A 26,326-nucleotide genomic window follows, 5' to 3' on the forward strand; every position below is an offset into this window, starting at 1 on the left:
CATTGGGAGACGGGGGCGGACAGTCTGCTCCCGACGGTGGCTCTCAGCACAACTGAGCCCCGCCGGTTGTTAGCGGATAATAGAGGAAATCCCCCCCATCTATTCATCTCCTGTTTGAGACCTCTCAGAGCCTAGCGGGACTGGTAACTATACATCCTATGGAGCCTGATACATTGTATTAAAGGCTATTTGAACTTAAGGAGCTAGGGCGCAAAACTCAAATTTATAGACACATATACAAAGCTGTTTACATCAATTGATGGGACTTTACAAATTGGTCTTATTATATATCCCATCATTAATGCTGGATTTCGTATTCTAATATTGTTTTTAATAGTGTATTCATGTATGGTTTTGTGTATTATTAATTGTTTCTTTTTAGATTCTTTTTATATATAATAAATTGTTGGATCAACACAGTGCACTCTCTCCATTTTCTTTTTGATTTTTCACAGAGGGAAGAAGCAGGGACCAAGCAGAGAACAGAAACATTGGATAGGACAGATCTACTAGGAAGACGTACAGACGTTAGACCAGGAGTGAGCTAGAGAAGCAAATAGTATTTCAGGCATACTTTTGGGGGGTGAGAATAACGACGATTCAGACCCACTTAGCTTCCCCGGCTGGTGTTTAGGGTTTGGTCAAAAAAGACTCATGTGCAAAACTCCGGAGCAAATTATTATTATTTTTTTTTAAATCATTCAATAGTAAGCGACCAACAAATGATTTTATCCCGCATGGCCACAGACAAGCGGATGTGTATGGAAACGCATCTGCTCGAATGCTAGTGAGCATATTCAGGCAAAGTTTACCTGCCTGCTAGGCAGCGAATATATATACTGCCTAGCGTACAGGACTGAATCAGGCCCTTGGTGTGAGAGGACATAGAAAGGATAAGCAGACATGGAAAGCCAATGGTTAACAGTTACACAGAGATTGGGCCAGGGATACAGATCATAACACAAGCTTACCTTCCTCTGCAATGTTCACAGGAGAGGGAGAGAGAGAGAGAGGGAGGGGGAGAGAGAGAGATTAATAATGCTGTATGTAAATCTCACCATTCAGTACAAAGCCTTATACAACTGATAGCTTGGGGGAGTGGCCCTAGGGTGAAGAATGCGTGACATCACTGGGGCGGAGCCTGATGTCACTGATCCATAAACATGGCGGATATGACATCATGTATTTTCCTTTAGACTGCACCCAGGGACAACACGGCGCTGTATCCAGCATACATATATTATTACATCACACTATTGTGTTTTAAGCACAGACCATTAGTCTGCCTTCCATTGTAATTGTTCCCATAGCACCCCAAATAATTATTTATTGCTGATAAGTCACAGGACACCGAATGCTTACAACAGTGATGTCACAATGTGAGCCGCCAGCTCCAAGCTCTCATCCAATGAAGCATAATAATCAGCAGTCATGTGACACGTTACACAACACCAATTGCTGCCGTCTTCCCACTCAGGAATACTGGCGTCACTGTAAGGTGCCTAATCCGATTTGTGTTTTGCTGTACATACACAGGAGCCCTTTATCCACACATAAGTACATACAGCGTTGTATCGGAGAACAACGTATATGACACAATTGCCACAAAGGTAAAACATACAGCAGTGACATAACCCGATCGTACGCAGGGCAGATATAATACAGATGGGGATATACCTGGTGAATGTGTCTTCCTGGAGATTGAGGATAAGACTGTCTGCGTTCAGATATACGCGGTTCTGTGATGTAGCAATCTGAAAGGAGGAGAAGGGGAACGTCAGCACAGATTGGGCGGAGGAGAAGAGGGCGATCACAAAGGGTGTGTGGCGTTACCGGAGGCTCTGGGACACTGCAGACAGAGGTGTTAGGCGGAGTAATAAGGCGCACAGAACAGCAGTGTGGGCGATGTAAGTGTTACTGAGCACATCTAGTACCCTGCACCCAGAGCGGATGATACTCACCGTCTTGGCAATGCCCTGGGCGGCCCTAATCCGTCGCAGTTTTAAGTATCCCGGGTTTTTACTGAGAGCATCACCAATGTAAGAGACAGTCAAGGAAAAGAGCGATGACCGCAGGGAGACAGAACAGCCTGGTTACGTGATAAAGGATTGCAAGCTCCTGGGTCGCACCATCATACCGCTTTGTCTGTCTGTAAATACCCAGACTTGTGCTATTACAGCAATGGCCCCCGTTATAAAATGCTGAAGCGTATTGGGTCGCAAGAAAAACAATAAATGCTGGAAAGGATATCATCTTGGCAGCGGCGGCTTCTCCCTCCGCCTGGACAATCTTCTGTTTCTGATCCTGCTTGGCTTTCTCCACCAGAAACTGAGCGCGCTGCGCTTCTTGCTGGGCTGCGGGTGAGCAGAGAGAGCGCGGTCAACGGAAAACATGTACATACGTCCGATAATAGTATCACATACATCTACAGTCCTGGCTGGGGACACGAGGAGACTCCGTTCTCTGGAGGTGGCCTGGAAGTGACCTCTCATTTCCCCTGTACTCCATAGTGGTGCGGAGGAAAATCAGCGACCTCCAAGTACTATACCACATGGTGACGTACACAGCCGGACATCGGCCAGAGCGGAATCTCCCTCTTTGGGACTTCTAGAAGGTTCTTACCGACTTGCTTGGACTCGACAGCTGCCGTGTACTGTGCGCTGAAGCTCAGCTCGGTGATGGCCACGTCGTCCATGATCAGATTGAAATCCTTTGCTCGTTCCGTCAGCTCACGACGGATCAGGAGGGAGACCTGAGGTTACAGGTGATAAAACCAATGCGACCACATGAGACACACACAGAGAGAGTCCACCTATGGGTCCCCATTTCTTCACTGCCGCCTCCCACTAGCCCACCTCCAAACATCTCACCCCCCCCCCTTACATTGCCCCAGCCCTATGTTACCGCTCCCTGCCCACAGTGTTACCTGAGCTCTCTGTGTAATGAGCTGTGACGCATTGAATTTGGCCACCACGCTCTTCAGGACTTCATTAACGATGGAGGGCAGAACTCTCTCATCGTAATCTAGGCCGAGCCGCTGATAGGTTTGGGGGAGCGCTGAAGCCAGGGGGCGAGAGAGGACACGTAGCGTGATATTCACCATCTGTAGATCTGGAAAGGACGATGCATGAAAATGAGTCCGGTATAATGACAGGTACATAACAGCTGCGTGCAGTGAACACACACACACACACACACACCCCCTAACCCTAAGGGGCCCGCGCAGAGATCACTGCTGCAAATGCTCCCACGAGTAATGTAGACATCAGGAGCTTAACAGGTGGATCTAGAAGCCACCAGGATCCATACAGGAACCCGGAAACAAGTGCATCGGCAGAAAGGGTTCCCCAAAAAATGATTTCACCAATACATTATATGGACTGCAAGTGTTTTATTACTATAAAGCACAATAGAATATGATGGCGCTATAGAAATACATTGTCAGTTGCACTGGTTACTTTTCAAAACTCTGTCCAGCCCTGCCCTATGTATGATCTAAGCAACACAGCTGTTACCCATCTCCTGTGCACTACCCAGCCCTGCACTATGTATAACCCGTATAATAACACAGCTGTTACCAGTCTCCTGTGCACTACCCAGCCCTGCACTATGTATAACCTGTATAGTAACACAGCCGTTACCCGTCTCCTGTGCACTCCCCAGCCCTGCACTATGTATAACCTGTATAATAACACAGCCGTTACCCGTCTCCTGTGCACTACCCAGCCCTGCACTATGTATAACCCGTATAATAACACAGCTGTTACCAGTCTCCTGTGCACTACCCAGCCCTGCACTATGTATAACCTGTATAGTAACACAGCCGTTACCCGTCTCCTGTGCACTCCCCAGCCCTGCACTATGTATAACCTGTATAATAACACAGCTTTAACCTGTCTCCTGTGCACTACTTAGCCCTGCACTAGGTATAACCTGTATAATAACACAGCTGTTACCCGTCTCCTGTGCACTACCCAGCCCTGCACTATGTATAACCTGTATAATAACACAGCTTTAACCTGTCTCCTGTGCACTACTTAGCCCTGCACTAGGTATAACCTGTATAATAACACAGCTGTTACCCGTCTCCTGTGCACTACCCAGCCCTGCACTATGTATAACCTGTATAATAACACAGCCGTTACCCGTCTCCTGTGCACTACCCAGCCCTGCACTATGTATAACCTGTATAATAACACAGCCGTTACCCGTCTCCTGTGCACTCCCCAGCCCTGCACTATGTATAACCTGTATAATAACACAGCTGTTACCCATCTCCTGTGCACTACCCAGCCCTGCACTATGTATAACCCGTATAAGAACACAGCTGTTACCAGTCTCCTGTGCACTACCCAGCCCTGCACCATGTATAACCTGTATAATAACACAGCTGTTACCCGTCTCCTGTGCACTACCCAGCCCTGCACTATGTATAACCCGTATAATAACACAGCTGTTACCCGTCTCCTGTGCACTCCCCAGCCCTGCAATATGTATAACCCGTATAATAACACAGCTGTTACCCGTCTCCTGTGCACTCCCCAGCCCTGCACTATGTATAACCCGTATAATAACACAGCTGTTACCCGTCTCCTGTGCACTACCCAGCCCTGCACTAGGTATAACCTGTATAATAACACAGCCGTTACCCTTCTCCTGTGCACTCCCCAGCCCTGCACTATGTATAACCCGTATGATAACACAGCTGTTACCAGTCTCCTGTGCACTACCCAGCCCTGCACTATGTATAACCTGTATAATAACACAGCGGTTACCCGTCTCCTGTGCACTACCCAGCCCTGCACTATGTATAACCTGTGTAATAACACAGCTGTTACACGTCTCCTGTGCACTACTCAGCCCTGCACTATGTATAACCTGTATAATTACACAGCTGTTACCCATCTCCTGTGCACTACCCAGCCCTGCACTAGGTATAACCTGTATAATAACACAGCTGTTACCCGTCTCCTGTGCACTACCCAGCCCTGCACTATGTATAACCTGTATAATAACACAGCTGTTACCCGTCTCCTGTGCACTACCCAGCCCTGCACTAGGTATAACCTGTATAATAACACAGCTGTTACCCGTCTCCTGTGCACTACCCAGCCCTGCACTAGGTATAACCTGTATAATAACACAGCTGTTACCCGTCTCCTGTGCACTACCCAGCCCTGCACTATGTATAACCTGTATAATAACACAGCTGTTACCCGTCTCCTGTGCACTACCCAGCCCTGCACTATGTATAACCTGTATAATAACACAGCTGTTACCCGTCTCCTGTGCACTACCCAGCCCTGCACTAGGTATAACCTGTATAATTACACAGCTGTAACCCGTCTCCTGTGCACTACCCAGCCCTGCACTATGTATAACCTGTATAATAACACAGCTGTTACCCGTCTCCTGTGCACTACCCAGCCCTGCACTATGTATAACCTGTATAATAACACAGCTGTTACCCGTCTCCTGTGCACTACCCAGCCCTGCACTAGGTATAACCTGTATAATAACACAGCTGTTACCCGTCTCCTGTGCACTACCTATCCCTGCACTATGTATAACCTGTATAATAACACAGCTGTTACCCGTCTCCTGTGCACTACCCAGCCCTGCACTATGTATAACCTGTATAATAACACAGCTGTAACCCTGTCTCATGTGCACTACCCAGCCCTGCACTATGTATAACCTATTACCTTTCTCCCAAGCACTACCCAGCCCTGCATTATGTATAACCTACATCTATTACCTTTCTCCCGCCTATACTGCTTAGGTCATTGAACACCACCACACGATATATACCTTTGGACCCAGTTGGGGAGGAGATTTTTCGGGGTTTTGCACGGATGTCATATATAATTGGATACTGGAACCAGGGGACCCTATAAAAAAAAAAAGAAAAAAAGAAATGAAAGTACAGACACTGGTCCAGGAAACCAATAACAAAAAATGGAATATGACTTAGCCGGCTAAACACCGGAGCTAGAAGGCCAAAGCAGTCAGGATGCCGATGCCAGAATTCCACCAGATGATATCCTAAAATGTAAGTATGTGGGAGCGAGACTGCTTGCCCAGGGGAAAGGGAGGGGTGTTAGGTTTAGGCACTCACTGGAAGTCTTCGGTTATGTTGCAGGGAGGGTAAGGTTAGGCTGCGGGAGTGTTAGCGTTTACAAGCTGTGATACTTGCCAAAGGGGGCAGTACAAGGTATTAACTCTGCAGGGTGCCCAAACTTTTGCAGACGCCATTTTTCATTTTCCGCTATTTTGAAAGTGTAAATGATGGAAATAAAATCAAACTTTTTTTGACATGTTATAAGAATGTGTAATCTGTAATTTGATGCCTTTTGGGGATTTTTCCATCTTTCCTTGGCTTCTTTTTGCACATTAAAATGAATTTTTGCCTGGGGTGCCCAAACTTTCGCTCCCCACTGTATATATATTTTTTAATCCAGTGCGCTCCCAAATAACAGTCCATTTTCCCTTCTTGTGGATGCTATGCTATACATGGAAACATCCAGATGCCGCACTATGGCAACGTACATGCAATATTCCCTAGGAGACCAGAGTTTCTCAGTCTATAGAGCGACTGTATCTTCCATTAACCCAGGTCAGTGCGCAATATCCTTTTGTCAGAGAAATACTTGCGCATGCTCAGTGAGTGATCCCATCTGTGGTACCTGAAATGAAGGCCTTCGGAGAGGATGGTATCCGGCTGTACCCCTCCGATACGATTGAAGAAGATGGCTCTCTGTCCTCCCTCCACTGAGAGAAAAGATATAGGCGGTCAATACAAGGGTCAGGGGTCAGGCCCTGGATATCAGCAGTAGAGCAGGGACAGGTGTCTGCTGTCTAACCTGTGAACAAGGACTCCCTCACAGCATAAGCCACAGCGCCGGCTCCCAGCAGCAGCTTCATACCGGTCCCCAGACCCCGGGGCCCAGCAGGGAGACGCCCAGCAAAGTCCTTTAAGTTTTGAGCCATGATCTGGGAATGAGAACAGAGAAATAACTTCAGCATCTGCAGTCCCTAATAAACATGAGCCCACTGCCATCAGGTATGGTGCCTTCCACTCACAGTGGGACAATACAAAGATGCAAAAGAATATGATGAATCGCTCAGGCCTGGACACACACACACGCTGAGAGAACAGATTAGTGATATAATGCCCTATGTTCTGTGTTACATAGATGGAACAGCCAGACGCACAGCTGACTGGGAGACCAAATAGGTTTCTAGTTATGTTATAGCGCCATCTACAGTTTAAAAGAAACAAGTATATGAGGCAGAAAGATATTTAAGCCCATGTAAATTTATGTAAGAACAAAGCATCCAGGCAGGAGTCACAAGGGCTGTAATACACACAGGATTGGTAGCTACAGTGACTTGGAATAGTAGAATACAAGTTTGTGTAGGGGTGAAGGACGCACAGCGCTGTGATGGTGCAAGACTGTACACATGGCCTATACAGTTGCAGTCTGAGAGATACCCTTTATACTCAGAGATAAAAGGGAGCCCCACAGCACCTCTGTCGATCGTTGTGACGTGGGTCCACCTCGTGATACCGGGAGGTTCACAGAAGGGGAAATGCTGTTACTAACAGGTTCATGGATAAAGGTTTTGTTATGGAATCCCAGCCTCTACTGCTCCCCAGTTTTTCTCCATTGCTGTAGTCACACATGGGAATGAGTAAGGGGGGGTACAATACTGAGAGTCACATTTGATCCAAACAATAACAGTGATACCCCTTTCAAACCGGAAATCCCCCAAAACCCAGGTATTTCCCAGATACAAAAACCCGGGTAAGACTCCGCTAAAAGCTCTGACCCCCTTTCACACAGCACGAAAAACCTGGGTATTTCCCGTGTCGACCCCTTTCACACAGAAGCCTGATTGCTTGCAATATACTGTGTGTCATAAGAAAAGGACAGTTTTGAAGGCACACAGAGATGAGGTCATGAAAACTGGGTGGTGATTGCTCACTGCATTGAATTAACCATGGCATGACACAAAGATATGTTGTAAACAAGTTTTATTGTTTTTATATACTGGTAGATACATGTTACCAGACATGGCTGTCAGTATATTTGCAATGTTTGAGTACACTGTGGCATCTTTGACTGTCCCAGTTTGCAGATCTATTCCTCCCCTCTCACCTCTTGCTCCTTCAAGTGGGCCACGCTATCCTTTCTTCTGCTCCCTAATGACCTCAGAGGCCAGACCCAGTGCTATGCCCTCCCAGCCAATCAGAGAGGCCCATCCTCACAACCAATCAGCCAGCACCCCACCAGGAGAGCCAATCAGTGCCTAAAAATGTGTAATCCCAAAAATCCAGGTTGCACCCTTTCAGACAGCCGGCAGACCGGGTTTTTGGAATCCAGACCCGGGAAAAACCCTGGTAAATTCCAGGGTTGAAGCCCTGGTATTTTAAACCCGGGTTAACCCTTTCAGACAGAAAAAAAAAAACGGGTCTACCCTCCTGGACCAGGGTAATTCCAGGGTCTTTTTTTCTGTCTGAAAGGGTTAACCCGGGTCTAAAATACCAGGGCTTCAATATAATGGGGCTGTAATATAGACCAGATGGGCTCCTGCAGATAAACTACAAATCATTGTTATCTAAGTACAATCCTCTATATCGTCTTCAGTCTATCTTTAACACTAGAGCAAGACGGCTCTTCCTCCTACCCACCTGCACTGATCCAAGCAATGGCTCCCTGACTCCTTCAGAGTCCACTTAAATACCTCAGTCATCACCCACTCCATCGACCTCCAACCTCCTATACATACATCCTCCCTCCAGTCCTCACCGCACAGCCACCGACCACATCTCATGTGTCTCCAGCGCCGCTCCCCCAACCTTTACATGTTCCCTAAAACCTACCCCATCCACCCCAAGGTCACCCTCCCTGGTCTCATCAACTCCACATAGTGCAAGTTCTCTGTGGCAGGACATTACCTGCTTGTCTTGTCATGTTCCCACTTACACATGTGCCCTATAAGCCAGCTCTCACTTGCATCCCATACTGTTCTGGTCATGTCATGTTATGTCGCCCCAGTTACATCATGCTACATTTCTCATCTTATATTAGGTCACATCACTTGATTTATTGTCTTCTCGGCTTTACTACTGCATGAGCAGTTTGTGGAACCACAGGCACCAATACAGGCGGCCGTCCCGTGGAACCACAGGCACCAATACAGGCGGCCGTCCCGTGGAACCACACGCACCAATACAGGCGGCCGTCCCGTGGAACCACACGCACCAATACAGGCGGCCGTCCCGTGGAACCACACGCACCAATACAGGCGGCCGTCCCGTGGAACCACACGCACCAATACAGACGGCCGTCCCGTGGAACCACACGCACCAATTACAGGCGGCCGTCCCGTGGAACCACACGCACCAATACAGGCGGCCGTCCCGTGGAACCACACGCACCAATACAGGCGGCCGTCCCGTGGACCCAACGCACCAATACAGGCGGCCGTCCCGTGGAACCACACGCACCAATACAGGCGGCCGTCCCGTGGAACCACACGCACCAATACAGGCGGCCGTCCCGTGGAACCACACGCACCAATACAGGCGGCCGTCCCGTGGACCCACACGCACCAATACAGGCGGTCGTCCCGTGAAACCACACGCACCAATACAGGCGGTCGTCCCGTGAAACCACACGCACCAATACAGGCGGCCGTCCCATGGAACCACACGCACCAATACAGGCGGCCGTCCCGTGGAACCACACGCACCAATACAGGCGGCCGTCCCATGGAACCACATGCACCAATACAGGCGGCCGTCCCATGGAACCACATGCACCAATACAGGCGGCCGTCCGGTGGAACCACACGCACCAATACAGGCGGTCGTCCCGTGAAACCACATCAATAAGCAATATTACCCAGCATCCTCAGGCTGGCCTAGCATACTGATGCTCTATTATTACTGCCCCAATGGGGGTCATTTGTTCAGTTTCTGATTTTGTCACTATCTGTGTGGGGTTTGTATGTTCTCTCATTGTTAATGTTATGTTAACTTACCGCTACCAGAGCCTAACCCTAATGTGTGTCCATGTGAGGGGCATATGGAATGCCCTTCCACGCACATTAAGACTCTCCACCAGTCTCCAAACTTTCAAGCGTTCCCTGAAAACTCACCTCTTCAGGCAAGCCTATCATATTTAAGTTCTACATGCATAACCCTCCGAGGCACTTATGTATTATATAACTTCCCTTCTGGACTTGTAACTGCTATTACTGGTGCCTGTCCTTATGTTTCCCCCCTATATCCCTATAGATTGTAAGCTTGCAGCAGGGCCCTCCTACCTCCAAGTCTGTCTGTTGTTACCCAGTTTGTCTTATCACTGTCTACTATTGTAAAGCGCAACGGAATCTGCTGCTCTATATAAGATACTGTAACGGAATCTGCTGCTCTATATAAGAAACTGTAAATAAATAAATAAAATAGAGTGTAAGCGGCATAAGCAGGTCATATTACATACATGTTACATATGCCACACTGGCCTCTCTAGTGTTACATACATTTCACAGACAGACCTCTCACATGTCACGCACATAAGCTACATACACAGGCCCCGCGACATGCTACATACGTGTTACGAGCGGGGCCCTCACTCACCTCTGTCCTGCTACCTCACGTGTCTCCTCCTGGTTGACAGTCGCTGCGTTACGAAGGACACCGGAAGTGCTCTCCCTCGCGCTGTCAGGCACTTCCCGTCACGTGTCCCGGCTCAGGCGGCCAACCACAATATGGCGCCTCCACCCCGACCGGAAATGTGCTAAGACATTGCCTTTCCCCACAACAATCATGGCGGCGCGCAGGGAGCACACGGGTGAGGAAGATCCCCCGGCGGAGCCGCACGCTAAGCGGCGGAGGGAGAAGCGGCTGATCGTCCTGCTGGAGGGGGCGAGCCTGGAGACCGTGCGGGTAACTATGCACTACAAGTCCCAGCCTGCCCGGCATTCCTGCTGTGTACCACGTGTGGTACTACGGGTCCTACCAGTACCCAGCTTTACTGCTATGTGCCACGTGTGGTACTACAGGTCCCAGCGTTACTGCTATGTACCACGTGTGGTACTACAGGTTCCAGCATTTCCTGGATTTCTGCTATGTACTACGTGTGGTACTGCAAGTCCCAGAATGCCCGATAGCTCTGCTTTGTTCTAAGTGTGGCACTGCAAGTTCCAGCATGCCCGATATCTGCTATGGTGCCAGGTATAAGGGTAGAGCTCTCTAGCACGGTGCCCGGCAGAAGGTAGAGCGCTCTCTAGCACGGTGCCCGGTAGAAGGTAGAGCGTTCTCTAGCGCGGTGCCCGGTAGAAGGTAGAGCGCTCTCTAGCGCGGTGCCCGGTAGAAGGTAGAGCGCTCTCTAGCGCGGTGCCCGGTAGAAGGTAGAGCGCCCTCTAGCGCGGTGCCCGGTAGAAGGTAGAGCGCCCTCTAGCGCGGTGCCCGGTAGAAGGTAGAGCGCCCTGTAGCGCGGTGCCCGGTAGAAGGTAGAGCGCCCTGTAGCGCGGTGCCCGGTAGAAGGTAGAGCGCCCTGTAGCGCGGTGCCCGGTAGAAGGTAGAGCGCCCTGTAGCGCGGTGCCCTGTAGCGCGGTGCCCGGTAGAATCGGTTGATATATTACCAACGAGTCTTGTTGTTTCAGGTGGGGAAGACATACGAGCTTCTAAACTGCGACCAACACAAGTCTGTATTAGTGAAGAATGGAAGAGACCCAGGGGAGGTCCGGCCGGACATCACGCACCAGGTATAACAGTCGCAGGGACTCTGACAAAGCTGCCAGGTTTCAGGCATTTTATGTAGCCACTTTCTAGGCACACGTCATCAATGGAGATATAGAGTGTATATTAGTATAAAGCCCAGTAATTATTACAGAAATGGGCAACTGTCTCAGACTTGTCTGCCACCAGTAGATTACTGTTCTGCTCGCTGCTGCAGATTTAGGGGCTAATTCAGGTTGGATCGTTAATCTGAGAAGTTGCAGATAGCCGCTGCCCAGTCTGAAAGAAAAAACCAGCATAGTAGTACGTTTATTTATAAGGCGCCGCAAAGTGTCCGCAGCAAACAAAAAAACAAATTACAAGGTAACGTACAGGGTGTGTTGAAAAATACGGTATAGCTGGTAGAACTAAAATCAGCATCAGTTCAGAAGTAGGTGTCAAAATTGTCGAGGAGACTGAAGATGAAGTAGAGGAAGGGAAGAACAGGACAGGAGCACAGGTGAGGTAAAGAGGTAGGGTGAGTACGTGAGGAAGGAGGGCCCTACTCATAAGAGTTAACATACTAAAAATAGGTGGGTGGACGAACGAAAAACAATAGGATAAGTAGGAACGGAGGGGAACAGAGGCAGGATAGGAGGATCAAAAGAGGTTTGGAGGAGGGATAGGCTAGTCGAAAAAAGTGGGTTTTGAGGGAGCGCTTGAAGGAGGTAAGGGAATCAGAAAGCCTGATGGGTGGCGGGAGGTTGTTCCAGTGCAGGGGGGCAGCGCGAGAGAAGTCTTGGACACGGGAGTGGGAGGAGGTGATTAGGTGAGAGGTCAGTCGGCGGTCAGCGATGGAGCGAAGAGGACGGGAGGGAGTGTGGATAGAGATCAGTGAAGAGAGGTAAGGAGCGGTGGAGGAGGAGAGAGCCTTGTAGGTGGTGGTGAGGAGTTTAAAGAGAACTCGGAAAGGAATGGGGAGCCAGTGAAGAGATAGACAGAGGGAGGAGGCGGAGGTAGAGCGGCGGGAGAGGAAGATGAGCCTAGCAGCAGCGTTAAGAATGGATTGGAGAGGTGAGAGGTAGCCCAGAGAGAAGGATGTTGCAGTAGTCAAGGCGGGAGATGACAAGAGAGTGAATGAGAATTTTGGTCGCGTCAGTGGAGAGGAATGGTCTGATGCGTGAGATGTTGCGTAGGTGAAAGGGGCAAGACTGTGAGAGAGCACGAATGTGGGGGGTGAAAGAGAGGGAGGAGTCAATGATGACACCGAGGCAGCGCGTTTGGTCGGTGGAAGTGATCTCGGTTTCACCAATGCTGATGGAGATAGTGGGAGAAGAGGGGATGTTCAGGGGATGGAAGATTAGAAGTTCAGTTTTAGCCATGTTTAGTTTCAGGAAGCGTTGGGTCATCCAGGCTGAGATGGCCGTGAGGCATTCAGAGACCTTGGACAGGAGTGATGGGTATAGGTCGGGGGAGGAGAGATAGATTAGGGTATCATCAGCATAAAGGTGGTAATGAAAACCATAGGAGCTGATGAGGGAGAAGAGGAGAGGGCCAAGGACTGACCCTTGGGGAACACCGACTGGCTGCGGGGTAGTAGGAGAGGAGGAGCTCGGAGTGGAGACGGAGAAGGAGTGCCCATACACTAGTAAGATTTATCTTCAGATCCGGTTGGTTGGAACAAAAACATGGTTATGGATGAGTGACAGTTTGTCAGTTTTCCAGCATTTCCAAGCAAATGGTCAACTGTCATTTGCTCTCATCCATAACCAGGTTTTTGTTCCAACCAGCCAGATCTGAAGATAAATCTGCGTGTGTATGGCCACCTTAAAAGTAGGATTCCTTGGCCAGAGCAAGGGCAGAGCTGAAGGAGGAAAGAATGAATTTGAAATGGAGATAATCCGCAAGGGAGCGTGATTTCTTCCAGAAGCGCTCAGCAGTGCGAGAGCACTTTTTAAGGAATAGGGTGATAGGCGAGTGCCACGGTTGAGGGTTGGAGCATCGAAGGGGGATAGAGGAGGGAGGGCAGGCAGAGTCCAATGCCGAAGATAGGGTGTCATTATAGAGGGAGGCGGCGAGGTTCGGGCAGGACATGAGGGCGATTGAGGCGAGAAGAGGACACAGCGTGTTTGAGAAGGCAGCAAGATCAAGTGTGTTGACGTTATGCCGTGTGACAATGCGCTTGGGGGGGGGGGGGTGGGAGAGGGGGAAGCAGTGAGGGAGAAGGAGATGAGGTGATGGTCAGAAAGAGGAAAAGCCGAGATAGTGTAGTCAGTAAGGGAACAAGAGCGAGAGAAGACGAGATCGAGGGAGTGTCCTTGGATGTGGGTGGGAGAGGTAGTCCATTGAGATAGGCCAAGAGAGGAGCAGAGAGAGAGAGGAGTTTGGAGGTGCCAGGATCAGTGGGGTTATCCAAGGGGATGTTAAAGTCACCAAGAATGGCAGATGGCAGGTCAGAGGAGAGGAAGTGTGGAAGCCAGGCGGCCAAGTTGTCAAGAAATTGGGAGATAGGGCCTGGGGGGCGGTAGATTGCAGCGACACGGAGGTGGTAGGGGTAGTATAGACGGATAGAGTGAGACTCAGGAGGAGGAGAAAAGGAGAGAGGGTTCAGGGTGAATGACACTGTGGGTGCATGAGGCTGAGAGGAGAAAACCCACGCCGCCACCTTGGCGACCGTCAGGCCTGGGAGTGTGAGAGAAAGAGAGGCCACCGTGGGAGAGAGCAGCTGGAGAGACAGAATCAGAGGTGGAGAGCCAGGTCTCTGTGATAGCAAGGAGGTGGAATGCTCTAGAGATGAATAGGTCATGGATGGCAGGGAGTTTGTTGCAGATGGATCTGGCGTTCCATAGTGCACAGGAAAGAGGGGGGGTGGGTTGTGTATTTATGTGGATAAGGTTTTTGGGATTGCAGAAGCGAGGGGGGGTCGTTGGGAGGGTGGGGGTGCGGGGGCGAGTGGTCAGGATAGGTATGGGATGGGAGGGGGGAGGAGCGGTTGGAGAAAGTGAAGTTGAGAGATTAACAGCCATGAGGACCAGAGGTGAGAGGGTAGGTTAGTGAAAGCAGACAGGGGTTTGGGAGGACGGACAGCGTCTGTAGTAGATTTGCGAGGATGTGGTAGAAAACACAGTGAGAGAGAAGGTTAAGGTGCCCACACACTAGAACGATTTTTGGGCCGATTGGCCGATTTTCGATAAATCGGCCGATATATCGATCGATATTTACCGATAATCGGTCGAAAATCGGCCGATGCTCGCTCCCGTGGATCTTTTGCTAAATCTTCTGATCTTACGTGCTGCACAAAAGATCAGAAGATTTAACAAAAGATCCATAGGAACGCACACGGGATCTTAAGAAAAATCTTTGGTAAAGATGTGCGCTTGCCTGAAATCTTTTGTCCAGATCGGACAAAAGATTTGAAGGCTAATTTATGCACACATCTTATGATCGCAGATCTTTCTAGTGTGTGGGCACCTTAACAGGCAAGGAACTACTGTCAGAGAGGAGACAAGTGGGTAAAATCAGGTTGATTGAGTAATCCAATTAAGTATGAAACAACAACAAGTGAGAGGATGAAGGGAACATAGAAGGTCAGGAGTGAGGCAAATGTGAGCAGGTGTGAAGAGGGAAACAGAGTGCAATAAATGTGTGGCAAAGATAAGAGAAAATAATAGTGAATGAGTAAAATGAAATACAATGTTGGAAAAAATATAGATAAAATTAATTGTCAAAATTGAGCAACAGGTTACAATAGGATAGAAAGAAGATGAATATATTACAATAAAATAGAATATGAAAATTTAGACTGTGTTCAAACTCACCTTTTTCAGTATTCTAACTCACCTGCTTCAGTTTCCAAGTCACTTAAGTAATCAAGCTTCACTTTAGTCTGCAAGCTTTCCTCTCAATGAGCACGCTCCCAAATGAGCATTTGCAGATCTGTGCGCAAATCCCAGTATATCAAAGAGACTTTGTCGTGCGAGCAAATCTGTGCCAAAGGCTGGAAGTGGTCTGCTCTGATGGCAGAGATCCTCCTTAAAAATACTTCTGGCCACGCATGCATTTATTCAGACACCCAGAAAGTACCATGTTCCTGTCACCCAAACTGCGGCTGCATTGTGGTTATGAACTGTACACATTTTTAATCGCTAATTTCTCACATGCAATGCGCCGTTGTTCGATCATCGCTCATTTGAGAAATCTCCAGAGATCCATACTGAATTAGCCCCGAAGTGCTTGGGAATCTCATTTGGTGTTATCAGAGCGGAGCCCTGTGGCCAATCGGAGCCTTGCTATAAGCGGTCTGTTAACAATCTCTGGATGAAAGAACCATTTTTACAGGTCCTGCAGGTGTATAGCACTAGTGGCAATTCAGAAATAACCTGCGTACACATTAAGTAACGGCCTCATTCTCAGCACAGATGTACAATAAAGTGCATTATGGCACCCTCTTTATAAAGCCACCCTCGCCATAGTGCTAGTTTTGTGTTTCAAGTTACAAACGTTTCGTTTATTTTCCACGCTGCGATGCAAATACTGATTCAGCTTTCAAATTGTGCCCCCTGTTTGTGACCTTATATGTTACTTCAATTACCCATTGTGTGGGCTGAACAGCCAATAGCACTGGTCATGTGATCACTCAGAGCCAATGTGCTGAAAGCTGGCAGACCACCTACAGTTTGCGGTCACATGATGTTTCTCGTGGTCGCACTGAGCATGCTCCTGCCAGTAACTGGGCGTGATCAGTGATACTCAGGAATATTTATACCAGCCCAGGAGATGGCTGACTCAATGCTGACATAGAAGTAGGGGAATACAGTCATAGTTATCTGTAAAACAGTAACATGATTGTATGTCGAACAAAGAAAGAAAATAATGACAGCGCCTGGACTGCTGCAGCCTTTGAAACACCTTAAGACTCCTAAATCTTAACCATACAACTAATACAAAAAAATGGTGTTCTAAATGGCGCTGCAGTCCCCTCTTTTAGGATGATGGGATCTTATCACCAATGGGATATATTCAAATCCACAATTCTTCCGTCCAGTCGTTCTTAAAGAAATGCAAGACTGACCTGGGGGAATTTCCCTATGTGCATGTAATGGTTTCTTTGTATGTAATTCTCTTTTTCCTCCAACTACCAACGCGTTTCGGGCTGTGTGAATAAGCCCTTTTTCAAGGTGTGCACACCTAGAGAATACCCTAGAGGTTTGTGGTAAGGTGCTGGTTGTCATCTTCAACAAGCTGGGTGTCCTTCTATCCGGATTGGGAGGTACCCAGACCACCACTTACCTTGGGATTCCCTTCCCACTTTTTTAATTACTTTTAGACTTGGTTTTTACTTGTCTTATTGTTGGAAATAAATTTTTGGATTTTTACAAAACATTCGGAGTCAGCTGTCCACCTGTGTCCTGTGAGGAGGAGGGTCGGATGCAAAGAAACCTTTCAGTGAACATAGGGCACCTAATCCTGGCGAGTGTACATCTCAAGGGGTTCCTGGTGATGTTGTCTGTCTGGCTATCGTTATTTGTGTATGCAGAGGTCGAGAGGATTTAAAGAAACCATTACATGCACATAGGAAAATTCTCCCAGGTCAGTCTTGCGTTTCTTTAAGAACGACTGGACGGAAGAATTGTGGATTTGAATATATCCCATTGGTGATCAGATCCCATCATCCTAAAAGAGGGGACTGCAGCGCCATTTAGAACACCATTTTTTTGTATTAATATGATTGTATGTCGGCTGCTCAAATAGCCGTTTAGTGTGTAATTCATTTTAGAACTGAGGGGAAGATGCATCAAGCCTCCTAGAGAGTGAAAAAGTCGCCCATATCAACTTCTGTCTGGTATTTAGCAACTTCTCTACATGTACACTCTTCAGTGACGATGATGTAACATTAACATAGTGACATCACTTCCATGTCTCCAGTGTTTGCTGATGCTCCTAGACAGCCCTCTGAACCGGGCGGGGTTGCTGCAAGTTTATATCCATACTCAGAGAAACGTTCTGATTGAGGTGAACCCCCAGACGCGTATCCCCAGAACATTCCCTCGGTTCTGTGGCCTGATGGGTAAGTAGCATGTAGGGAGATTATGACAATGGAACGTGGATGACAAAACATTATGGGGAGTATTCAATCTTGGCCAATATTTCCGCCGGGGGGTTTCCAACTGCAGTGATGGCCGTTTCCGTCAAAACAGATCCGACTTTAAAACAAGTGGGATCTGTTTTGTTGGAAACGGCTGCGGATTGTCAAACTCATGGACGTTTATTTTCAAATGCGACCTTGTTTTATTCGATGCGCCGGCTTTCAGGCACCCGGCAGCCAAAACATTGAATTCCGGCTGTTTCAGCAGAGCGAAAACTGTTTGGGATGCTGACTGTCGGAACGTTACATCAGTCGTAATTCCGGATTGAATTACCCCCTAGGACTGAACGATTGATTAAACGATCAGAGGGTTTATTCAATTGTTCCGTGTGTGGCAATGATCAGGGATGTACGGGCTCTGCTCCCCCACCACATGCAGTTGTAGAGAGGTGGCGGGCAGGATATTTCAAAACCTTCTATTCAAATGAATGGACGGCCGCTGATTGGCTGAGATCTGAGGGGGTGGGGATATGCCGCTGCTGTCATGGTCACATAGTTCATCATGTCTATACCTTTATACAGATCTGATCGCAGTACAAATTTTTTCTCAAAATGGGCAAAACCATGTGCACTGCAGGTGGGGCAGATGTAACGTGCAGAGAGAGTTAGATTCGGGTGAGTTATTTTGTTTCTGTGCAGGGTAAATACTGGCTGCATTATTCTTACACTGCAATTTTAGATTTCAGTTTCAACACACCCCACACAAATGTAACTCTCTGCACATGTTACATCTGCCCCACCTGCAGTGCACATAGTTTTGCCCATTTTGAGAACAAATTTGTACTGCGATCTGAATAAGGGCCATGGAGCGTTGTGGACAAATTCGAGCACGATGGGTCGTTCATCTTTCCGCATGAATGACCCACAGGCATCCACATTGAATCGTCATCATGCCCACACACGGTAAGTTTTTAAACGATTGATAGTTCAGATTGGTCAGGAATGGCTGTATCGTTTGAAAAATCTTCCCGTGTGTGGGCAGCTTAGAGAAAACTCTTCCACCAGCCCCAGCAGCGCTTTCCCCCAGCCCTGCAGATCTATGCTGTCCGGAGGGACACATGTGACCTATGTATCCATCTCAGAATTCCTGTTCCTCCTGCAAACCACACTTTCGCCTGTATTTCAGTACAACTGCTGCACAAGCTGAGTGTTCGGGCGGCGGACGGACCCCAGAAGCTGCTAAAGGTAAGATTTTCCCCAGCCGTCTGCGCTTTCTCCTCCGTGTCACAGGATCTGCGATGTGGGACAGGCAGTGGTTGCCGATAAAGCTCTGAGTGTATACAAATGAAACTCTTAGCTTTTATTATTCTTCTCGTTGTGATGTTATAATGGTACATGGTCCATCGGAGGAATTCTGTGCAAGAAAAGGAAGACAATCCATTGGCTTCTATAGACAATGTCATGTATGTATGGATGGGGCTGCCAATCAGGTGCAAGCTCTGGAACGTTTTAGACCTTGATGCATAGGCAGCTTGACTGCATTTTGGCAGCACGGACAGCGTAATGGTTAGCATTACTGCCTCACAGCGCTGAGGTCATGGGTTCTATCCCCACCATATGTTATATATACGGGGCAGTACGGACGGTGTAATGGTTAGCATTACTGCCTCACTGCACTGAGGCCATGGGTTCTATCCCCACCATGTGTTATATATACGGGGCAGTACGGACGGTGTAATGGTTACATTACTGTCTCACAGCACTGAGGTCATGGGTTCTATTCCCACCATGCGTTATATATACGGGGCAGTACGGACGGTGTAATGGTTACATTACTGCCTCAGCACTGAGGTCATGGGTTCTATTCCCACCATGTGTTATATATACGGGGCAGTACGGATGGTATAATGGTTAGCATTACTGCCTCACAGCACTGAGGTCATGGGTTCTATCCCCACCATGTGTTATATATACGGGGCAGTACAGATGGTATAATGGTTAGCATTACTGCCTCACAGCACTGAGGTCGTGGGTTCTATTCCCACCATGTGTTATATATACGGGGCAGTACGGATGGTGTAATGGTTACATTACTGCCGCACAGCACTGAGGTCATGGGTTCTATCCCCACCATGTGTTATATATACGGGGCAGTACGGACGGTGTAATGGTTAGCATTACTGCCTCACAGCACCGAGGTCATGGGTTCTATCCCCACCATGTGTTATATATACGGGGCAGTACAGATGGCGTAATGGTTATAGCATTACTGCCTCACAGCGCTGAGGTCATGGGTTCTATTCCCACCATGTTATATATACGGGGCAGTACGGATGGTGTAATGGTTACATTACTGTCTCACAGCACTGAGGTCATGGGCTCTATCCCCACCATGTGTTATATATACGGGGCAGTACGGACGGTGTAATGGTTACATTACTGCCTCACAGCGCTGAGGTCATGGGTTCTATTCCCACCATGTGTTATATATACGGGGCAGTACGGACGGTGTAATGGTTACATTACTGTCTCACAGCACTGAGGTCATGGGTTCTATTCCCCACCATGTGTTATATATACGGGGCAGTATGGATGGTGTAATAGTTACATTACTGCCTCACAGCACTGAGGTCATGGGTTCTATTCCCCACCATGTGTTTATATATACGGGGCAGTACAGATGGTGTAATGGTTAGCATTACCGCCTCACAGCACTGAGGTCATGGGTTCTATTCCCCACCATGTGTTTATATATACGGGGCAGTACGGATGGTGTAATGGTTACATTACTGTCTCACAGCGCTGAGGTCATGGGTTCTATCCCCACCATGTGTTATATATATACGGGGCAGTATGGACGGTGTAATGGTTAGCATTACTGCCTCACATCACTGAGGCCACGGGTTCTATCCCACCATGTGTTATTTATACGGGGCAGTACGGATGGTGTAATGGTTACATTACTGTCTCACAGCACTGAGGTCATGGGTTCTATCCCCACCATGTGTTTATATATACGGGGCAGTACAGATGGTGTAATGGTTAGCATTACTGCCTCACAGCACTGAGGTCATGGGTTCTATTCCACCATGTGTTATATATACGGGGCAGTACAGACGGTGTAATGGTTAGCATTACCGCCTCACAGCACTGAGGCCATGGGTTCTATCCCCAGCATGTGTTATATATACGGGGCAGTACAGATGGTGTAATGGTTACATTACCACCTCACAGCACCGAGGCCATGGGTTCAATCCCCACCATGGCTCTAACGGTGCAGAGTGTGTATATTCTCCCCGTAATTGCGTGGGTTTCCTCCAAAGTTACATTGTGGTTAAGGCTGAAAAAAAGCCTTACGTCCATCTAGTTCAACCTTGGTTTATTAGCTTAACCCTTTTTTTTATGTAGTGAATACTGATATTTTTTTTTTGAAGACAAATTGTTATTCTTTATTGTATTCCTGGATGCTTTTAACCAATAGATGTTTTTTCAACCTTATTTTAAACGTATTTATTGTCTGCCGACACCACATCACCAGGAAGAGGGTTCCATAGCTTAGTTGCCCTGACCGTTACATTATTTTCCTTCTTAGGGAACAAAATCTTTTCTCTTCTAATCTAAACTCATGCCCACGTGTCCTAGATTCCTTCCTTGTATTAAAAAGTGCACTGGACAGTTCCTTATATTGGCCCCTGATATATTTGTACATGTTCAGCATGTCCCCCCTTAAACGTCTCTTCTCTAGCCTGAACAATCCCAATTTGTTCAATCTGTCCTCGACCATTCCCTTTATTAGTTTTGTTGCTCTTCTTTGGATATTTTCCAGTTCTATGATGTCCGTTTTATAGTGCGGGGCCCAGAATTGTACTCCGTATTCTAGGTGTGGTCTGACCAATGGTTTGTACAGAGGCATAATTACCTTCGAGTCCCTAGTTTCCATGCCCCTTTATACATGCTAGTATTCTATTTGCCTTGTTAGTTGCTATGTGACATTGAGCACTACACCCCAGTTTGTTATCTATTTGGACTCCTAGATCCTTTTCCAGTACTGAATTACCCAACGCCTCCCCGCTTAGATTATAACTAGCACACTGGTTATGTCTCCCAAGGTGTATAACCTTGCATTTGTCCACATTGAACCTCATCTTCCACTTGTTTGCCCAATAGTCTAGTTTATTAAGATTGCTCTGAAGCACGGAGACATCCTCGGTTTATCTAATTACTCTGCTCAATTTTGTGTCATCAGCAAAGATGGAAACTTTGCTGAGTATTCCCACCCCAATTTTGTTAATAAATATGTTAAACAAAATGGGCCCTAGTACCGACCCCTGTGGCACTCCACTTAGTACTGGTATCATATTTGATACTGTGCCATTCACAACCACTCTCTGTTCTCTATTACACAACCAGTTCCCTACCCATCTACAAATTCTTACCCCTAGTCCCAGTTCCTCCATTTTGTTGATCAACCTCTTGTGTGGCACTGTATCAAAGGCCTTAGCAAAATCTAGGGATCACATCTACAGCATCCTCATTTGCTGACATCCTCATAGAAGCCTAGTAAATTTATTTGGCATGAGCGATTTTTCACGAACCCATGCTGGTTAATACTAAGTAAACTATGAAGATCTAAATATTCCAGGATACCATCCATTACAAAACCTTCAAATATTTTCCCCACTGTTGATGTTAAGCTCACAGGTCTGTAATTAGCTGGGTCAATACTTTTTTGAATATTGGCACTACCTCTGCTATTCTCCAGTATTTTGGTACTTTACCTGATGTGAGTTATCAGAAATGTAATATAGAGGGGTTGTTAATTCCTCCTTTAGTACCCTAGGATGAATCCCATCTGAGCCTCCGGGTACTCTGGTTTCCTCCCACAATCCAAACACATACTGGTTGGTTAATTGGCTCCCAACAAATTAACCCTAGAATGTCTGTGTGTGCGTGTATATGTGGTAGGGAATATAGGGGCAGATGTATGATCCGTCGTTATAGGGGAGAAGGGGTATCAGCGCACGTTATGTGCACTGATACCGCTTCTCCCCCATGTATGATCGTGCCGGGATGCGGTAATGGACAGGGGCGCTATGCGCCCCTGTCCATATCGGCGCTGCTATCAAAATGATAGCAGGCCGAATGTATGAACGGTCAGCATCGCTGACCGTTCCGCACATTGGGGCAGATGTATCATAGCAGCGCTTATCAAGCCGCTATGATACTTCCTGCTTCGCCTCAATAGCGAGGCGAAGCAGGAAGGGACATCGACAAGATGTATTAACATCTTGTCTGCCGAAGCGGGGGAGCGTTAACTCCCCCCTTCGGTGATGTCCCTTTCTGGAGATAGCGCATCAGTTAATACTGATGCGCTATCTCCTGTCCCCCGGCCGGCCGCACTGGGCATGCGCGGGATCTCGCTGTTCACGCGAGATCCCCAGCGCAGCCCAGACCTAACAGCAGGGACAGCGCTGTCCCTGCTGTTTAGATAGGGCTTCGCCAGCCTGATGCTGGCGAAGCCAAAACCGGCTTCGTGCGGAACGGTCAGCGATGCTGACCGTTCATACATTCGGCCTGCTATCATTTTGATAGCAGCGCCGATATGGACAGGGGCGCATAGCGCCCCTGTCCATTACCGCATCCTGGCCGCTTCATACATGGGGGAGAAGCGGTATCAGTGCACATAACGTGCGCTGATACCCCTTCTCCCCCATAACGACACATCATACATCTGCCCCGAAGCCGGGTTTGGCTTCGCCAGCATCAGGCTGGCGAAGCCCTATCTAAACAGCAGGGACAGCGCTGTCCCTGCTGTTAGGTCTGAGCTGCGCTGGGGATCTCGCGTGAACAGCGAGATCCCGCGCATGCCCAGTGCGGCCGGCCGGGGTACAGGAGATAGCGCATCAGTATTAACTGATGCGCTATCTCCAGAAAGGGACATCGCCGAAGGGGGGAGTTAACGCTCCCCCGCTTCGGCAGACAAGATGTTAATACATCTTGTCGATGTCCCTTCCTGCTTTGCCTCGCTATTGAGGCGAAGCAGGAAGTATCACAGCGGCGCGATAAGCGCTGCTATGATACATCTGCCCCATAGATTGTAAACTCCACTGGGAGCTCAACTGTAGCAGGGCATGTTGGGATGCGTAGTTCAACAACAGCTGGAGGACCAAAGGTTCCCCATCCCTGTTATACAGGGTTCTGGCCATATTCAACCAGCATGTCATTCTCATGTTTGTCCTGCAGGGGGCTCCCTTTGTGTTCCTACTACCTCTGCTAGATGCGTTGTTAAAGCCACTGTAAATATCAATGGCGCGCATATTGACACCTGAGTTCCGAGATACAGAGATGCCGCAGGGGCTCAGACACCCCCTTGTTCTTCATGAGACATCTCTTATACTTTGGGCCATTTAATGTCTATTCCAGGTCATTAAGAACCCGCTGACAGATCACCTCCCTGTGGGCTGCGTGAAGATCTCCACCTCATTCCAAGGAGAGAGCGTGCCGTGCGTGCGAGACCTGGTACCTACCGTGGAGCCCACGCTGATTGTGATCGGGGCATTTGCTCATGGCTCGGTGAGTGGCTTCGGAGCCTGGGGCGTGATGTCGGGGTACTGATAGTGGCAGTGCCACCCGTTGGTCATCTGTCAGTGTTTCTCTGATGGGTTATTTTTTTTTCCTTCCAGATTAATGTGGATTTCACAGAGCGCTCAGTGTCCATAAGCCAGTACCCGTTGTCTGCCGCCCTCACCTGCGCCAAGGTCTGCACTGCCTTCGAAGAGGTCTGGGGGGTGATGTAGAGGTGGCGGCTGACGCCATGTTCGCCGCAGCTCCCGGTCCCCTCTTCCATAGAGCGTCGTTCTACTTTTATATGTAATTTATGTACAGTGACAGGTTTGAAATAAAACATCCAAAACTCGGCGTGTGTCGGCTGAATCGGACAATCGGCGGCAGACGCCCCATCTCTTATGTATGTTTCATGAAGCATAATCGGGTCCGTTATTTCATGTGCGATATTCCGCGTTACACAGACTCCTATATTTTCATTTACTTTGTGTTCTAGCTACAGGAACAGATTCCCCGTGAGCCCAGTTCTGTCCAGCAATGTAATAATCAAGAGAAACAGCAAATACAGTGTAAATAAAAGCGGTTGTCAAAAATAACTGGACATTTTTATATCGTTTCGGAAGAGGAAGGGAATGGAGGCAACAGGCTGAGTTATATAATGGGAGGAGCAGAGTCCACAGAAGCACAGAGTATATCAGGAGATGAGTGATGGGTCAGTGAGGACAGGGGCAGTGACATGATGTGCGGAGGGGAATAAAGGCAGCAGGAAGCCACAGACTGAGAGTTATATAGTGGGAGGAGCAGGATCTCCAGCAGCACAGAGTATATCAGGAGATGATGGATGTGTCAGTGAGAACAGGGCTGCATGTTACAGGGGCAGTGACATGATGTGAGGAGGGGAATGGGGTCAGCAGGAAGCCACAGACAGAGTTACATAGTGGGAGGAGCAGGGTTCCCAGCAGCACAGAGCATATCAGGAGATGAGTGATGTGTCAGTGAGGACAGGGCTGCATGTGACAGGGGCAGTGACATGATGTGAGGAGGGGAATGGGGGCAGCAGGAAGCCACAGACAGAGTTATATAGAGGGAGGAGCAGGCTCCCCAGCAGTACAGAGTATATCAGGAGATGAGTGATGTGTCAGTGAGGACAGGGCTGCATGTGACAGGGGCAGTGACATGATGTGAGGAGGGGAATGGAGGCAGCAGGAAGCCACAGACAGAGTTATATAGTGGGAGGAGCAGGGTCCCCAGCAGTACAGAGTATATCAGGAGATGAGTGATGTGTCAGTGAGGACAGAGCTGCATGTGACAGGAGCAGTGACATGATCTGAGGAGGGGTATGGAGGCAGCAGGAAGCCACAGACTGAGAGTTATATAGTGGGAGGAGCAGGGTCCCCAGCAGCACAGAGTATATCAGGAGATGAGTGATGTGTCAGTGAGGACAGGGCTGCATGTGACAGGGGCAGGGACATGATGTGAGGAGGGGAATGGGGGCAGCAGGAAGCCACAGACTGATAGTTATATAGTGGGAGGAGCAAGGTCCCTAGCAGCACAGAGTATATCAGGAGATGAGTGATGTGTCAGTGAGGACAGGGCTGCATGTGACAGGGGCAGTGACATGATGTGAGGAGGGGAATGGCGGCAGCAGGAAGCCACAGACTGAGAGTTATATAGTGGGCTAGCAGGGTCCCCAGCAGCACAGAGTATATCAGGAGATGAGTGATGTGTCAGTGAGGACAGAGCTGCATGTGACAAGGACAGTGACATGATGTGAGGAGGGGAATGGAGGCAGCAGGAAGCCACAGACTGAGAGTTATATAGTGGGAGGAGCAGGGTCCCCCAGCAGCACAGAGTATATCAGGAGATGAGGGATGTGTGAGGACAGGGCTGCATGTGACAGAGACAGTGACATGATGTGAGGAGGGGAATGGGGGCAGCAGGAAGCC

The 26,326-nt window shown here is 48.4% G+C and overlaps 2 protein-coding genes across 3 annotated transcripts; one reads left to right on the top strand and one right to left on the bottom strand.

Moving 5' to 3' along the window:
- Window positions 1-1,487: 1,487 nt before the first annotated feature.
- On the bottom strand, window positions 1,488-10,805 carry PHB2 (prohibitin 2). Of its 2 annotated transcripts, none has more exons than XM_083149717.1 (9): window positions 10,649-10,805; window positions 6,864-6,993; window positions 6,687-6,771; window positions 5,812-5,891; window positions 2,927-3,111; window positions 2,623-2,752; window positions 2,249-2,354; window positions 1,962-2,037; window positions 1,488-1,754 (listed from the first exon to the last, which is right to left on the bottom strand). In XM_083149717.1, the coding sequence occupies exons 2-9, from the start codon at window positions 6,988-6,990 to the stop codon at window positions 1,503-1,505; spliced, it is 1,041 nt and encodes a 346-aa protein (XP_083005843.1). In that variant the 5' UTR covers window positions 6,991-6,993; window positions 10,649-10,805; the 3' UTR covers window positions 1,488-1,502. The 2 variants fall into 2 exon arrangements, with proteins under 2 accessions (XP_083005843.1, XP_083005844.1); XM_083149718.1 differs by having other exon boundaries at window positions 10,623-10,650.
- On the top strand, window positions 10,733-24,732 carry EMG1 (EMG1 N1-specific pseudouridine methyltransferase). The gene is made up of 6 exons (XM_083149719.1): window positions 10,733-10,957; window positions 11,677-11,778; window positions 17,657-17,798; window positions 19,003-19,061; window positions 24,240-24,389; window positions 24,500-24,732. The coding sequence occupies exons 1-6, from the start codon at window positions 10,838-10,840 to the stop codon at window positions 24,611-24,613; spliced, it is 687 nt and encodes a 228-aa protein (XP_083005845.1). The 5' UTR covers window positions 10,733-10,837; the 3' UTR covers window positions 24,614-24,732.
- The last annotated feature ends 1,594 nt before the right edge of the window (window positions 24,733-26,326 follow it).

Source organism: Crinia signifera, chromosome 6 (genome assembly GCF_055691185.1).
Source record: "Crinia signifera chromosome 6, ASM5569118v1, whole genome shotgun sequence".
Taxonomy (NCBI): domain Eukaryota; kingdom Metazoa; phylum Chordata; class Amphibia; order Anura; family Myobatrachidae; genus Crinia; species Crinia signifera.